This window comes from Quercus suber, unplaced genomic scaffold (genome assembly GCF_002906115.3).
Source record: "Quercus suber isolate HL8 unplaced genomic scaffold, Cork oak 2.0 scaffold_129, whole genome shotgun sequence".
In the NCBI taxonomy this organism is placed as follows: domain Eukaryota; kingdom Viridiplantae; phylum Streptophyta; class Magnoliopsida; order Fagales; family Fagaceae; genus Quercus; species Quercus suber.
The window spans coordinates 1089356-1106885 of NW_027069592.1; the positions used below are offsets into that span (position 1 = coordinate 1089356).

At 37.5% G+C, this 17530-nt stretch overlaps 2 protein-coding genes and 1 pseudogene across 2 annotated transcripts; 1 reads left to right on the forward strand and 2 right to left on the reverse strand.

Moving 5' to 3' along the window:
* Positions 1–319: 319 nt before the first annotated feature.
* Positions 320–3709, reverse strand: LOC112029335 (uncharacterized). The gene is made up of 5 exons (XM_024062025.1): positions 3407–3709; positions 3170–3271; positions 2734–3025; positions 1138–2616; positions 320–969 (listed from the first exon to the last, which is right to left on the reverse strand). The coding sequence occupies exons 1-5, from the start codon at positions 3707–3709 to the stop codon at positions 320–322; spliced, it is 2826 nt and encodes a 941-aa protein (XP_023917793.1).
* Positions 3710–5959: 2250 nt separating this feature from the next.
* On the reverse strand, positions 5960–7550 carry LOC136061209 (G-type lectin S-receptor-like serine/threonine-protein kinase At1g11330). The gene is made up of 5 exons (XM_065776181.1): positions 7468–7550; positions 7181–7391; positions 6711–6948; positions 6475–6625; positions 5960–6362 (listed from the first exon to the last, which is right to left on the reverse strand). The coding sequence occupies exons 2-5, from the start codon at positions 7314–7316 to the stop codon at positions 6054–6056; spliced, it is 834 nt and encodes a 277-aa protein (XP_065632253.1). The 5' UTR covers positions 7317–7391; positions 7468–7550; the 3' UTR covers positions 5960–6053.
* A 3374-nt stretch (positions 7551–10924) lies between these two features.
* Positions 10925–16158, forward strand: LOC112035414 (G-type lectin S-receptor-like serine/threonine-protein kinase At1g11330; annotated as a pseudogene).
* Positions 16159–17530: the final 1372 nt, after the last annotated feature.

The window sequence follows — 17530 nt, forward strand, 5'->3', positions numbered from 1 at the left end:
TCTCAGCTTCAACTTAAGATATTTTTTTTTTTTTTTGATAACAAACATCAGATACCTTTCATTCAATTGGACAATTGTCCATAGAGATTACATCCATAAGAACCTGTTGTGAAACACAAGGGGGAGTATCTTCCACCCAAACAGTACAGTCATCTATTAACTTAGCATACTTGGCTAATTAGTGTGCAACCATATTACCATTTCTGCCGACATAGGAAACTGTCTAGGAATTAAAGTGCAGCAGCCAGAGGCGCATTCCTTCAGTCACCTTCCTGATTGAAACTGGGGCCGAAGCGATATCAGAGATGGCCAACACCACCTACAGCGCATCTCCTTCAATAATAATCTCCTTAAGGCTTAGATCTTTAGCCAGTTGAATGCCTTCTTCCATAGCCTTTGCCTCAACCTCTAAAGGCCCCAACGGGAGTTTAAATCTTTTGCTCAATGCACCCATGAGTTGCCCCTTCTCATTCCTGATTACAACTCCAACACCACAGCATCCTGCATCCGAAAAAATAGCTCCATCCACATTAACTTTATACCATCCAGCCCTTAGCGGTTTCCAAATGTTCTTGGTTCGTTCCTGGCTTCCATTTGGGGTAGGAGCAATTTGTCTACATTCCTCAGTATAGTGTCGAGCTTCCTCTGCAATTTGTTTCGGCTGTTTACAGAGGCCTTCATGCTTGAAAGTATTCCTATTATTCCAGATTTTCCATGCTGTGATTGCATACTTGTCCCAGTCATGTATACACTTATCTTCCTTCAAACTCCATACCACATCAATGAAATCCTTTGAGTACCGAAGCTGGTTCCTAACCTTTGTTGGTAGACCCCCACTTTTCCAAACCTCTGAAGCAAACTTACACCCCCAAAGAGCATGACCCGATGTTTCACACAGCCCACAGCTGTCATCCCCGGTGATTTTTCGTGATGCAAGCGTAGAGTTGGTTGGTAATATGTTTTTGCAGGCTTTCCAAAAGAACTATTTCACCTTATTCGGGCATTCCAACTTCCAAATAAACTTTCAGAACTCCTTCATCTTTGATCTGTCTGAGCTTTCCCCCGTAACCCCTTGCTTCTTTCCTTCCTTAATGAGATTTAATGCCACCTCATAGGCACTTCTGACAGTAAACGAACCATTCCTTGTTCCTGCCCAAATCTGAGAATCCTCAGGGAGAGTGATACTAATAGGGATGCTAAAAATAACTTCAGCTTCATGAGCAACAAAATTGTTCTTCACCAACTCAACATTCCAGGCACCTTTCTCTCTATCTATTAGCTGCTCTACCCTATCCAACATTTGTACCTGACTCCTCGAGCTGACAACTTTGAAGGTGAATGGGGTTGGAAGCCATCTATCCTCCCAAATCTTAACCTTCTTCCCATCACCAATTAACCACCGGGATCCTCTCTCAAGAACTTCCCTCGCAGCCAGCAGACTTCTCCACATATAGGAAGGTCTTCGTCCCAATTTTGCTTCCATAAAGTTGCTTCCCTTAAAGTACTTTGCCTTAAGTAATTTGTAGGTAATGGAGTTTGGATTTTGTTGCAGCCGCCACCCTTGTTTGGCTAAAAGCGAGAGATTGAACGCCTTGAGGTCCTTAAACCCTATGCCACCTTCGGATTTTGGGACGCAGAGCTTTTCCCAAGAGATCCAAACCATTTTCCTCTCCTTATCTTTTTGCCCCCACCAGAAATTCCTCATCATCGAATTAAGCTCTTTGCAAAGAGAATCCGGTAACTTGAAGCAACTCATTGTGTAGGTAGGTGTGGCTTGGGCAATCGCCTTAATAAGGATTTCACAACCCGCATTGGACAGTAGCTTGCCTTTCCAATTAGCTATTTTCCTTCCAACTTGGTCCTTTACCCAGGAGAAGGCCTTTTTCTTCCCACAACCCACAAGTGTGGGCAAACCCAAATATCTTTCATGTTGTTGGATGATTTGGGCCCCGAACAGCTCCTTAATCCCTTCTTGGCAATCTCTACTTGTATTTCTACTAAAGAACAATGATGTTTTTTCCTTATTTAACTTCTGCCCCGAAACTTGTTCATAATCAGCCAACACTTTCATCACCCTCTGTCCTTCTCCCACACTTGGCCTACAAAATATGATGCTGTCATCTGTAAAAAGAAGATGGGACACCTGAGGAGCACCACGGCACACCGACACCCCTTTTATTCTGCCCATTGTTTCCTCTCTTTTCAGCATGGTGGAAAGTCCTTCCGAGCATAACAGGAAAAGATACGGGGAAATGGGGTCACCTTGTCGGAGACCCTTTGTTGGGCTTATCCTTCCTCTCAGCTCGCCATTGATAAGAACTGAATAAGACACCGTCGTTACACACATCATCATCAGTTTGATCCATCTGTCTGCAAACCCCAATTTTCTCATCATAGCTTCCAGGTATGCCCACTCTACTCTATCATACGCTTTGCTCATATCGAGTTTTATTGCCATCAGACCCTGTTTCCCCTTCCTTTTCAAATCAATACTATGCATAGTCTCGAAAGCAACAATCACATTATCAGTTATCTGTCTTCCTGGTACGAAGGCATTCTGAGACTCGCTAATAACATTAGGAAGGATCCGCTTCAACCTATTAGCCAGGACTTTTGCTACAATTTTATATAGGACGTTACAGAGACTAATAGGTCTAAATTCAGTAGTTTTTTGGGGAGAACTGACTTTAGGTAGCAAACAAATATAAGTTTCATTCCACCCATTCGACATACATCTAGAATTTAGTATTTGCATAATAGAGTTTGTTACACCAAGACCAACAACATCCCAGTACTTTTGATAGAAGATAGGAGACATACTGTCGGGGCCGGGGGCTTTTGTAGGGTGCATTTGATTTAGAGCTATCCGGACTTCCATCGCACTGAACTCCTTAAGGAGAGTAGCATTCATATCTGCCGAAACCCGCGGATTTATGGCATCCAGGCTAGCTGCAAACGAAGATGGGCTTGCTGTGCTAAAGATGGATGAGAAATATTCAATGACAACTCTCTCAATGTCTTCAGGCTGATCATACCACACTTCATTCGCACCCTAAATCCCTTCAATCTTGTTAGTCCTTCGTCTTTGATTTGCCGTAGCATGGAAGAATTTTGTATTTCGGTCCTCGCATTTAATCCATAGGGCTCTTGATCTCTGATTCCACATTACCTCCTCCCTTATGAGAGTCTCATTGATCTCTTTTTTCAAACCCTGAATTTCCTCCGCAGTCTCATGCAGTAGATTCAATGCTTCAAGGTGTCCAAGCTGGTCCTGTTTCAACTTCAGCACCTTATTCACATTTCCATAGACCCCATGGTTCCATTTTCTAAGTTAACCTTGGCAATTTTTTATTCTTTCCTGGATATCGACATCAACCATTAAAGGATCCCACGCCCCTTCAATCACCTCTTTACATCTTTCATCTCTTATCCACATTGCCTCAAAAAAGAATCTCTTTCTCACTTTCTTCGGAGGAGCTTTCTTTCTCACGAACAGAGCCAAAAGGCAGTGGTCTGAGGCAGCCATTAAAATGTGGTGGACTTGCACTTCGGGGAATTTAGCGAGCCAGCCCTCATTAGCCACCACACGATCCAACCTAATTAGAGTTCGCTGGTCCCCAATCCTACCGTTACACCATGTATATCTACTACCCACAAAGCCCAAATCATGAAGACCACAAACATTCAAGCAGTCTCTAAAACCTCTCATTTGATCTGCGTCTCTGTCAGCCTAACCGAGCTTCTCATCGGGGTGGATGATCTTGTTGAAATCGCCGAAGACCACCCACGGCATGTCACACTACTTTTTCAGAGTTTCAAGCAAACTCCAAGAGATATTCCTTTTCCTCGCATTCGGATGCCCGTAAAAACCAGTCGCCCTCCAAGGATTCTGCCCTTTCTCATTGTAAACCAACACGTCGATGTGCGAGTTGGACCAGCTTTTGAATCTAATATCCGCTCCCTCCTTCCAAATCATAGCCAATCTGCCACTCTTACCGTCACTCGGAACATCAATTCCTTGGGTAAGCTCCAACTTCCTTATAAAACCCTTCATTCTGCTAGTTCTAGCTTTGGTCTCCACAAGGAAAACCAGGATCGGATTTTTCGATTTCACCTCTTCGGTGAGAATCTGAACTGCCGGGGGTGATCCTAGGCCCCGGCAATTCCATGCCAAAATACTCATTTGGCTCGGCGGCGCTGCTACGCAGTTGCCGCCTCTCCACCATCCTTTTCGGTTTTCTTTTCCTGTGTGTTGTTTGTTTTGCTCTCTATTTTCCTTCGCTTCTACACTACTGTGTTTTGTTCAAGTTCCATAGTGGAAACAGGGCCGGGTCTTTTGCTGCCCAGTTGGTCTACTCCCATGTTCTCTTCTTTAATTTGGGCCATCCTCACGAGTCTTTTCCAGTGCCCGCTCTTTGGGCCCAAAGTCTCAGCCACCCAACCCAACTCTTCATTAAAACACATTGCCATTGGGCCCTTTGCTTCCTTATTTTGAACTGGGCTTTCTTCCCTTTTTGAGTCATTTACGTTTGACGCCAAAAGGAAATTAAAATGGGGCTCTTCCTTCTGTTGGTTTCCTTTCTCCCTCATCGAAACATCCCCATCTTCCTTTTGGGTTGTAGGCTTGGTCAGACTTTCCTTTCCTTGGAAAGGAAAGATGCTTCCCTTGTTCAACCCGAGACCACTGTCCATACCGTTTTCATGATTACATCCTAGAGCTTGACTTCCAGAATTGTGCCCTTTTGTCTCATCCTCTTTGTTTCTTTTTACCAGTCCAATCAACGTTGACCCCTCAACACCTTCCACCCCCATTGCTGCCAGTGGCGCGTGAGAGGGCTTCTCCGAAGATTTTCCTTCATTTCCACCATGAGTGACTCCCATAAAAGGCATGGTCTTTTGCATTCCATGTTCATTGATAGACTTATATGAATTAATACACCTAACTCAGAGTTGAAATAAAAAGGTGTCCTAAACACTGACGCCAAATGGAAGGTGTAAGTTTGAGTTATCCACACAAAAATAAAAACAAAAAACAATTATTGCAACAGAAGCCTTGGAGAAGGAGACCCAAACAAATAGGATAGACGTTAATTCCATTCTTGCCATGGAAAGTGTATTCCACGTGTTTAGGTCCTTAACGAAAAAATGAGAATCAGTAAAGATAAAGGCATAATTATAATTACGAGCAAAACGATTTATTGATAAACTGTCAGTAGAAGAAAAAGATGGGTAAATAATATAGTTTGATTCAGATAGAAATGAGTAAATATATGTGTAAAATCGAGGACCATATGTTTGAGATATGAAAATCTAAGAAATTTCCAAAAGTAACCTTGTCCCCATGGTATTCACTGTGAATCAATAGATTGGCCTATGCTCGCTGTGATGTTGGAAGAGGCCCCATTATCTGTGTACCATGTTTCATCATTAGAAAAATCTCCGAAATGCAGCAACCATGGCTGCAAATTTCTTTGTTGGTACTCTCCCTTTATATGCATTGTCCTTGAGCAGTTGATGGCACGCAACGTGGCCAGGTCTATGAAAAAATTTGCAAGGTTACCTAGGTCTGTAAGGATCACCAATATTACCAATTTGTGGAGTTCTTGCTGTGGAGTCACTTTAAATCCCTCAATCTAAACGTTCGTCAACTGGCTTTCCTGCTAATGGAAAGTTATCAGCAACGGAGTCAATCTGTTTCGCAACAAATTTGGTAATAGAGAGATGTCCTCTATAGGTGGTTTGAAGTTGATGCTTTAGTTGTAGAACTCAAGAATGAGATTGAGAATCTGAGATGCATTGCATTTTTTCCAGCTATAGCCACAGTGTATATCATTTGTATAAAATGACCCTTCACTTAAATTATGTAAGAAATAAAATTCCCCTAAATTCTTTAGCTTCTCTTATCATAAAAATAATATGCATATTATTTGTATTGACGGTTTTGAATATTCGTTCAGTTTGATTCAATCGACACATGTTTTAAGATTCTTATCAAAGTGTACAAATGAACATAAATATAACCACAATATCATTATCTCAAGAACACATGCTACCTATCGACCTTCAACCACTGTAACAGTAACATTGTTAATAGAGCATTTACTTTGGCTGCTTTGAGAGGACTCTGTATACAAAGCAATCTCCCTTTCAGTAAATGCAGGCTGCTTTGGACGCGGAAGATCAACAATCTCACTTTTAAGCATGGAAATAACAAAAGGCATAGTCGGCCTCTCTTTGGCAAAATCTTGCACACACAACAATCCAACATGTATGCACCTCAAAATCTCCATTTTAAAGCAAGGTTCAGATATCATTGGGTCTATTAAGGCTACAATGTTGTCTACATTCCACAATTTCCATGCCTGGAAAATAACATAAAAACAAGATTGCAATTCTTAGCTTCAATACAAAAACACTCAAGAAAGAAGCATTGGAGGTTTTCAAAATAAGGGAAATGAGAGAAGGAAGACTTACAAATCCTAAAAGGCTCATGCACTGCTCATCATGATGAAAGCTTGTGTTTCTTCTTCCACTAACTATCTCTAGTAACAACACTCCAAAGCTGAAGACATCTGATTTCTCTAAAAATCGTCCTTCCATTGCATATTCAAGAGACATATAGCCACTAAATTTTCACAACAGAAAACATCAAAATCTTGTCATCTCAAATAGGCATCTAATTGAATTGGTGAAAAACAAAAGATACTTACTAAGTTCCAACAACCCTAGTAGTATTGGCTTGGTCTTCATTTCCTCCAAAAATCCGAGCCAAACCAAAATCTGATATTTTTGGATTTAGCTCTTTATCCAACAAGATATTACTTGCCTTTAGATCTCTATGTATAATCCTTAATCTAGAATCCCTATGAAGGTAGAGCAGACCTCGAACAATTCCTTCAATAATGTTGAACCGTTTTCTCCAATCTAGCAATTTTTCTTTGTTTGGGTCTATTGAGTTTGAACAAAAGAGAGAGAAACTCACAAGGGGAATGAACATAAAGTTTGCAAAAGAAATTCATATAGTGAAGTCATAAGAGAACTGGAAAAGTCTATTCAATTGATATATCAAAACAAAGACTACTGTTTCGTTATCTCATAATACACTAACAATATTTATATGCAGAAAATGTAAAAATGTAACGTATTTGTATTATAATAGAGGGCATCAAAATGAACTAACCGAAGAGGAATGCATCCAGGCTTTTGTTTGGCATGTATTCATAGATCAACATCTTTTCATCTCCTTCAACACAACAACCAAGGAGTCTAACAAGATTCCGATGTTGGAGTTTAGAAATTACTATAACCTCATTCATAAATTCTTGTAACCCTTGTCCGGAGGCTTTAGAAAGTCTTTTTACTGCGATTTCTTGTCCATCAGACAATTTTCCCTATAAACAAACATCAAAATGATTAATTAGCTATTCAAATTATTAGACAAGAAACCTCCAGTAGAACAACCATTACCCTATATACGGGACCAAATCCACCCTGCCCAAGCTTATTAGATAGATGGAAGTTGTTTGTTGCACTCGCCAGCTTCTCAAAATTGAATAGTGGTAGCTCTTGAACTCTGACTTGGTTCAGGTTGTCATTATGATATTTTTGACGTGCTTCCCCTTTGTTGAACAATAAGATCTTAAAAAAAAAAAAAAAAAAAAAAAAAAGGCCAGAGATAAAGTGTTTGGAACATTTTGATAGAAAGTCTGAGTTTTCGGCTTGAGTAATATTTATTACATACAAAAAAGAAAGTTAAAGTGTGACAGTTTTCAAAATTGTGATTTCAAGTCTCAGTTTTAGCTGTTTTTAATGCGTGTGTAAACGTGTGAAAGTATGTAATTGCTTTTGAGGAATAATATGTCTACAATAATTTTATAACATTTTTACAACAAATTTTAAGTGGCAGGTTGTTATTAGTTATTATTGTTGGAGTAAAAAAATAATCTTAGTATTAGTTTCAAATTTGAACCAATAACAACTAACCACCTGTAATTTATTATAAAAATATTGTAAAATTGTTGTAGACGTAGCATCTCTCTTAGCTTTTATCCTTGCTGCTATTGCGACAGGTTTCAAATAAATGTTTGGGAAAAGAAGCAAATAAAGCAATAACTGCTCATCGCATTCAAAATGTTGATCCTCACAAACCAGAATCTTTGTACTCTGTGGGACCTGGGAAAACAAGCAATGACTACTCATGTAGTCCCGTCATCCAAAATCATCCTTAGGCAGTTAGGCGCAGACCCGTTTGTTGGAATCAAATCTCTAACATGCGCCAAACATAATTTATTAGTAATTTTTAAAGGTCACCCCCACCGACCTTGTGCGGGTAGCCATCTATAAACATTGGTTTGAATATATTGGGGTATCAGTGTATCCACACAAAACCACACAAGCTAGAAGCATTGAACAAGTTATGGGACTTGCTCGAGATACAAGCATGTCAGTTCTTGTAGTCTTGCTATCTTGCTTTTGTTTAGAATCTGACTCTGCTACAGACACCATTACATCTTTTCAACCCATCAAAGACTCTGACTACATATCTCCCATGGGAGTGATTTCAAACTTGGATTCTTCAGCCCAGTAAAGTCCTCCGATCGCTTCCTCGGATTATGGTATAATAAAAAATCTGATTTACCTGCCCAGCGGGTAGCTAACAGAGATATTTCCCCCTAAACTTGTAGAGATGAAGAACTGAGGAAGGAAGAAGACTCTGTGCAGGGACTGTGCAATACCCAAAACGGGGGATTTTTAAGAAAATAACAACAAAACCTAAACAATATTATTAATTAGGCAACGTTTCAAACATATTGCATTTCTAACAATTCGACTTCAGAGGAGTCGATTTCACTGTTCACATCTATTTTTTTAGATAAAAAAATCGAGTTTTCTGTAGACATGTTCTACACATAGAAATCGACTTCAGCGGAGGTGTCTTCAACACAAAGAAAACGACTCCAGTGAAGTCGTTTTCCTTGTATTGAAAACGACTCCACTGGAGTCGTTTTCTTTGTCCAAAACCCAGAAAACTTCGTTCTTCGTTCTTCGTCCAAAAAACCCCAAAAAACTCCACACGGCACCACCAGGCGCCGTGAGCGTGACCGACGAACGACGAGCGTGACCGACGAACGACGAACGAGCGCCTGGGTTTCTTGCCGTGACCGACGAACGAGCGCCTGGGTTTCTTGCCGACGAACCCAGGCGCCGATTCTGACCGACGAAGGAACACGCTCGGATCGGATCAGTGGAGGAGAAGAACACGCTCGTCGGCGCCTGGGTTCGTCGACGCCTGCGTTCGTTTGCTCGTCGGTTCGTTTGCTCGGTTCGCTTGCTGGGTTCTGTGACGGCGCATGGGATCGCTGGGTTCGTCGGTCACGGCGCATGGGATCTCTTCTGGGTTCGTCGGAGAAGGGAGTCGTTTTCAGTGGAGTCATTTGTGGAGTCTTTGTTCGTCTGGACAAAGAAAACGACTCCAGTGGAGTCGTTTTCAGTACAAGGAAAACGACTTCACTGGAGTCGTTTTCTTTGTATTGAAGACATTTCTATGTGTAGAACATCACTGCAGAAAACTCGATTTTTTTATCTAAAAAATAGATGTGAACAGTGAAATCGACTCCTCTGAAGTCGAATTGTTAGAAATGCAATATGTTTGAAACGTAGCCTAATTAATAATATTGTTTAGGTTTTGTTGTTATTTTCTTAAAAATCCCCCCAAAACGGTGTCATTCTGTCTTTTTATTAAATCTTCAGCCTTTTAAAACGATGTCGTTGAGAGACTCAGTGATAAAAGTCACTTGTTCAAAACGACGTTGTTTGGCCTTTGATCAGAATCTTGTATTCTTTTGTTTCAAACATCATCGTTTCAAATATAGCCGTCAGGCACAATGCTTTTGCTTTCAGGAAGAAGAGGAACTTGACCCTCTTCGATGTGATTTATTCATGAATGAGAGATTGACATGCATCCGGAGATAGCCAAAAGGCCTTTATTTATTTATTTATTTATTTCTCTCTCTACAGTTTTCTATTTTTTATTTTTATTATTTTACTTCAACTTGATGCAACCAGAACTTGAAATTAGGAAATAGCTTTGTTATTAGTTATGTAAAATTTTTATGTTAAAATTATTTTAAAGAGCTAAGTTGTTTGTTTTGAGTAAAATTGGTTGATTGAACTTAATTGTTTTTAAGCTATTATTATTAATTTTTTTGTTAAGTTAATTTTTTTAAGCTTGTATATTTTGTTTTAAACTTTAGGTTTATAAATTTTTTTATGCCCCTTTAAAATGAGGAAAATGCTAGAGTTACAAATGAGTCCATATGCAAACTAATAAAAATTTACTATTTTAGCAGTTTTTAAAATGTTATAAAAAAATTTGTAATTATAATATTACTCTTAAATAATCAATTATATATTATTAAGGGGATAAAGTATAATTTTATAGAACATAACTACTAAAATTTATACCTATATATATTATATATACTAATAATTTTTTACAAAACAACTAGGGGAGACACTGCCCCCATGGTTAAAGTCTCCCTCCGTTTGTCAAAGTCTCCCTCCGTCCTTCCCTTATTCCACGCGCAAGGAAGAGACAAAGACTGATTGGATTGGTGTGCCTCTCTTTAGTCTTTTCTCTCCTTTTGTCAAGGTCACGAGGGAGCTTGTCTCCTCTCAGCAGCTAAGATACGTCACTTATTGAAAAAAAATGTTTGGAATAGTCTATAAACACTAGAAAGTCCAGGTTTTTTATTCGAGTAATATTTATTAGGCACATTGTATTACATAAAAATAAAAATAAATAAATAAATAAACAAAGAAACATTTTCTATTTTTTTTTTTTCATGTGTAAACGAAAACACAGAAATAAAAAGCAATAACCGGCCAACGAATTGAAAATTTTGATTCTTAAAACCCAGAATCTTTGTACAATATACATGGGAAAAGAAGCAATGACTACTATTGTTGTGGGTCAAATTTCTAACATGCACAAAACATAATTTATTAATTTTTAAAGAACACCCCCACCTACCATGTGCGGCCCGTAGCCATCTATAAACAATGGTTCGAATATATTGGAGTATCAGTGTATGTGTATCCCCACAAAACCGCTCAAACAAGAAGCATTGAACAAGTTATGGGACTTCTTCGAAATACAAGCATACCAGTTCTTCTTTTCTTGCTATGTTGCTTTTGTTTAGAATCTGACTCTGCTGCAGACACCATTACATCTTTTGAACCCATCAAAGACTCTGACTACATAATCTCCAATCAGAATGCTTTCAAACAAGGATTCTTCAGCCCAGTAAATTCTACCAATCGCTAGCTCGGAATCTGGTATAATAAAAAATCTGATTTGCCTGCCCAATGGGTAGCTAACAGAGATAAACCCCTCAAGGATTCTTCTGGGGTTCTTACCATATCTGAGGACGGCAATCTTGTAATCCTAAATGGACAAAAGGAGATTCTTTGGTCATCAAATGTTACAAACTCTGTTGTCAATTCGAGTGCCCAGCTTTTAGATTCGGGGAACTTAGTCCTGCGAGAAAACACTACAGGGACAATCATATGGGAGAGTATCCAACATCCTACTGATACACTCTTTGAAAATGTGAAATACAGTGCTAATGAAAGAACAGGTGAGAAAGTGCCGTTGACATCATGGAAAAGCCCTTCCGATCCATCCTTCGGAAACTTCTCGTCTGGTATTCAACGTCGAAGTTTCTTTCAAGTATTCATTTGGAAAGATGGTAGCCCCCTTTGGCGCAGTGGTCCATGGAACACTCGGATCTTTATTGGAATACCAACAGATAGTTCTGTATTTAATAACGGATTTAGTCTATTCGAAGATAATCAAGATGGAACAATTTCTCTAAGTTTTTCTTATGCGGCCGATTATTTGTTTCAATATGTCCTGACTACGGAAGGAAATATGGTAGAAAGACATTGGGATAATGAGAAGGACGATTGGAGGATCGTGTGGAATGCTGTGAACAGTGAGTGTGATCATTATGGTACCTGTGGGGCATTTGGAAGCTGTACTTCATGGACTTCACCAATTTGCAGCTGTTTACCAGGGTTTGAGCCAAAGAACACAGAAGAATGGAATAGAGGAAATTGGACCAGTGGATGTTCGAGGAGGACACCCTTGCAGTGTGAGAGGGTGAACACTACCGGCGGTGAAGCTAGCAAAATGGATGGATTTTTGAAACTGAAGATGATGAAGGTGCCAGACCTGGCAGATTCGTCACCTGCTCTTGAAGACAATTGCAGACAGCAGTGTTTAAAGAATTGTTCTTGTATAGCTTATGCATATGATATTGGTACTGGTTGTATGTCATGGACTAGAAACTTAATTGACATACAGAAATTCTCCAGCGGCGGAGTTGATCTTTACATTCGTGTTGCCTATTCAGAACTTGGTGAGTTGTTTTGTTATCTTTCAAAATTTATCTTATGCTTTAAATCTTGGATAATTACTAGTACACACTACACACACTAGATTACACAAACCACAATATTCTATACACANAAATCAAGTAACTAAGTTAAAATTAAAATAGAAGTGTAATTCTGTTTCAAGACCCTTAGTCTCTTATTCCTTTGTTTGTCCTTAATTTCTACTAATGAAGAAATTTTTTTTTGGTGGTTTACTAAAGATTGTTAACTGCATAAAAGATAAACCCCCCCCCCCCCTCCCCCACAAAAAAAAAAAAAAATTACAAAAAATATATATATATTTTTAAATTATTTTATTTTAATTGGGTTACTAATCCAAATCAATAACTTACAGCATTCAACTTTTATTATATATTGCAGGACTGTGGGGGAGGGGGGGGGGGGTGTTTATCTTTTATGCAGTTAACAATCTTTAGTAAACCACCAAAAAAAAATTTCTTCATTAGTAGAAATTAAGGACAAACAAAGGAATAAGAGACTAAGGGTCTTGAAACAGAATTACACTTCTATTTTAATTTTAACTTAGTTACTTGATTTTATATGTGCATGTATGGGTCATGTTTGTGAATGTATTTCCCTTTTTTCTTGTTTTTAAAATTTTGATGGGATGGTAGTAGATCTGAAGTATACATTTTTCTTTTTTTAAATTGTTCATCATTTCTTTTTGAATGGTTCAAAATGGTCAATAAAGATTAAAAGCTCAACAATTTATCAATTTGTTTATAGAGTAATTGTACTTATATTTACTCTTTTTGTTTCTACCATAACTACAAGATGGGCATTTTAGTCATAAACATCATCAAAAATAGGAGTTTCACAACAAAAAGGAAGATGATTTTTTGGATGACTTTTTGATTTTGTACATTCAAAGTAAAATTATTGTGAATTTACTATATAATCAATCATAGTATTTTTAGTCTTGAATTTATGTATAATCATCAAAGCTCAATAGATCAAGCCACACTGTCAAGAACTAGCATTCGATCAATCAACCTGTGATCAAAAGACTGTCAAAAACTCAAGTTCGGTCGATTGAGCAGTGACTGAAGGGCCATTGATATCTTCAATAACTGTCTTCTTTGAGCTGCACCTTGAACACTTAATCTTGAATATTTGACAAACATTACAGGCTCAACTAAGATTACAATGTCATGGAATTTGCTAAACTAAAATCTAACAGTCTTCCTTCTTAGCAATTCTGAGACAAAATCCAATTTAACACAATCTGACTAAAACAAAATATGACTTGTAAAATATGGACAATACGAAGAAACCACAGACAGAACTAGGACTGACTGATTAACTTGGTCTTTCAATTTCAACCAACGCCCATTACCCCCCAGCTCTCCATGATAAGGAAATCATTGTTAGAAGACTATTGATTTAACACTGTTTTGCCATCTGTTTTGTTAGAATAATTGTTATACTTTTTTTTTTCCCCTGATTTACAGATAAAGTGGGAGATATGAAAAAAATTGTCACAATCACAGTGATCATAGGAACATTTTTCATTTCTATCTGCACTTATTTTCTGTGGAGGTGGATGACAAAACAAAAAGGTAATTTTCCAACTTAAATTATCACGATGGGCCCGGAAATGTTGCTATATACTACATTACTCACTACTATAGTGTAAATTAGCAAGGAAAACGAAAGCAAAGGAGATCTTATTGTTCAACAAAGGGGAAGCACGTCAAAAATATCATAATGACAACCTGAACCAACTCAGAGTCCAAGAGCTACCACTATTCAGTTTTGAGAAGCTGGCAAGTGCAACAAACAACTTCCATCTATCTAATAAGCTTGGGCAGGGTGGATTTGGTCCCGTATATAGGGTAATGGTTGTTCTACTAGATGTTTCTTGTCTAATAATTTGAATAGCTAATTAATCATTCTGATGTTTGTTTATAGGGAAAATTGTCCGATGGACAAGAAATTGCAGTAAAAAGACTTTCTAAAGCCTCTGGACAAGGTTTACAAGAATTTATGAATGAGGTGATAGTAATTTCTAAACTCCAACATCGGAATCTTGTTAAACTCCTTGGTTGTTGTGTTGAAGGAGATGAAAAGATGTTGATCTATGAATACATGCCGAACAAAAGTCTAGATGCATTCGTCTTTGGTTAGTTCATTTTGATGCCCTCTATCATAATACAAATACGTTACATTTTTACATTTTCTGCATATAAATATTGTTAGTGTATTATGAGATAACGAAACAGTAGTCCTTGTTTTGATACATCAATTGAACAGACATTTCCAATTCTCTTATGACTTCACCATATGAACTTCTTTTGCATACTTTATGTTCATTCACCTTGTGAGTTTCTCTCTCTTTTGTTCAAACTCAATAGACCCAAACAAAGAAAAATTGCTAGATTGGAGAAAACGGTTCAACATTATTGAAGGAATTGGTCGAGGTTTGCTCTACCTTCATAGGGATTCTAGATTAAGGATTATCCATAGAGATCTAAAGGCAAGTAATATCTTGTTGGATAAAGAGCTAAATCCAAAAATATCAGATTTTGGTTTGGCTCGGATTTTTGGAGGAAATGAAGAACAGGCCAATACTAATAGGGTTGTCGGAACTTAGTAAGTACCTTTTGTTTTTAACCAATTGAATTAGATGCCTATTTGAGATGACAAGATTTGGATTTTTTTTGTTGTGAACATTTAGTGGCTATATGTCTCCTGAATATGCAATGGAAGGGCGATTTTCAGAGAAATCAGATGTCTTCAGCTTTGGAGTGTTGTTACTAGAAATAGTTAGTGGAAGAAGAAACACAAGCTTTCATCATGATGAGCAGTGCATGAGCATTTTAGGATTTGTAAGTCTTCCTTCTCTTATTTCCCTTTTTTTGAAAACCTCCAATGATTCTTTCTTGTGTGTTTTTGTTTTGAAGCTAAGAATTGCAATCTTGTTTTTATGTTAATTTCTAGGCATGGAAATTGTGGAATGTAGATAACATTGTAGCCTTAATAGACCCAATGATATCTGAACCTTGTTTTGAACTGGAGATTTTGAGATGCATACATGTCAGATTGTTGTGTGTGCAAGATTTTGCCAAAGAGAGGCCGACTATATCTGTTGTTATTTCCATGCTTAAAAGTGAGATTGTTGATCTTCCTCGTCCAAAGCAACCTGCATTTACTGAAAGGGAGATTGCTTTGTATACAGAGTCCTCTCAACGCAGCCAAAGTAAATGCTCTATTAACAATGTTACTGTTACAGTGGTTGAAGGTCGATAGGCAGCATGTGTTCTTGAGATAATCGTATTGTGGTTATATTTATGTTCATTTCTACACTTTGATAAGAATCTTAAAACATGTGTCGATATTCATCAAATTGAGTGAATCTATATATATATAAAAGCAGAGACCTCATGCAGAGTGCATGAGGTCCTACCATGTGGCGCTTTGTATGAGTACTTTTTCGCTTAGTCTTTCACCACCTATCTTCTTATCAATAATTAGTTTAAGCCATAAATGCAGAAAATTAAAAGATTTGGTTCTACTCCCTTTTCCAACTTCTTGAACTCTTCAACTTTTAATTTCATTGATTTAAAAAATGAAAGGTTTTCTCCATTCAATGTTAGTTTTCATGTTCTTTTATATATTCCAGTATCACAAAATATCAAAAGGCCAAAAGAAAAGTAGGACTGGAGAGATAGAGAGACAAAGAGTGAGATTAGTGTCAAAAAGAGTATGAAATTGGCTTTGGTTTCAGGTGCATATGATCTAAACTTCTTAACAACACTATCAAAGCTTGATACAATGCTTTAACAACATATGGGGTTCCTAAAAGGTATGTGTTTTTTGTCTTTATTTATATTTTTGGAAAGTGTTTAATCTTTGTAAGTGATTAAGGTATTCAGATGTAAGTAAAATTAAACGTGAGATATGAAATAGTATAAGTTTATATTTCTCTGTTCAATTATTGTTTTATTTTTAATCTCTTGGCATGTATATTTAGTTTTGCGAATTAGAAATTATAAAACTTAAATCTTAGATGTTTAGCCTTCAAAAGTTCACATGTTTTCTTTTTTCTTTTAAAAAAAAAAAAAACTTCTAAAAAAAAAGAAAAGGAAACAATAAAAAAATTTATTTTAGAAACGTCAAATGTAAGAACTAAATATACATGTACACTTAATCAAACAAAAAAGGGCACATATAGTGGCCATTTTAGAGTCTAATTAATTATGGTTACTTATGGATATATTGTGTTACAAAATTTTTTTTTTTTTTTCATTCATTATTTTAATGACGTATAATACATAATCAAAATTAATTTTTCAAACATAATAACACGTATGAGTATTACAAAATAATTAATAGCGAACACGCACATCGCGCAGGACATCCACTAGTATTCAAAACCGTCAATACAAATAATATACATATTATTTTTATGATAAGAGAAACTAAAGAATTTAGGGGAATTTTATTTCTTACATAATTAAAGTGAAGGGTTCTTCTCAAAAAAAAAAAGTGAAGGGTCATTTTATACAAATGATATACACTGTGGCTATAGCTGGAAAAAATGCAATGCCTCTCAATCTCATTCTTGAATTCTACAACTAAAGCATCAACTTCAAAGTTCAAACCACCTATAGAGGACATCTCTCTGTTACCGAATTTGTTGACAAAACAGATCGACTCCATTGCTGACAACTTTGCATTAGCAGGAAAGCCAGTTGACGAACGTTTAGATTGAGGGATTTAATGTGACTCCACACCAAGAACTCCACAAATTGGTAATATTGGTGATCCTTACAGACCTAGGTCACCTGGCAAATTTTTTCATCGACCTTGCCACGTTGCGTGCCATCAACTGCGCATGGACAATGCATATAAAGGGAGAGTACCAACAAAGAAATTTGCAGACATGGTTGCTGCATTTTGGAGATTTTTCTAATGATGAAACATGATACACAGATAATGGGGCCTCTTCCAACATCACAGCGGGCATAGGCCAATCTATTGATTCACAATGAATACCATGGGAACAAGGTTTTTTTTTTTTTTTGGTGAGGGGGCCATGGGACATGGGAACAAGGTTAATATTGGAAAC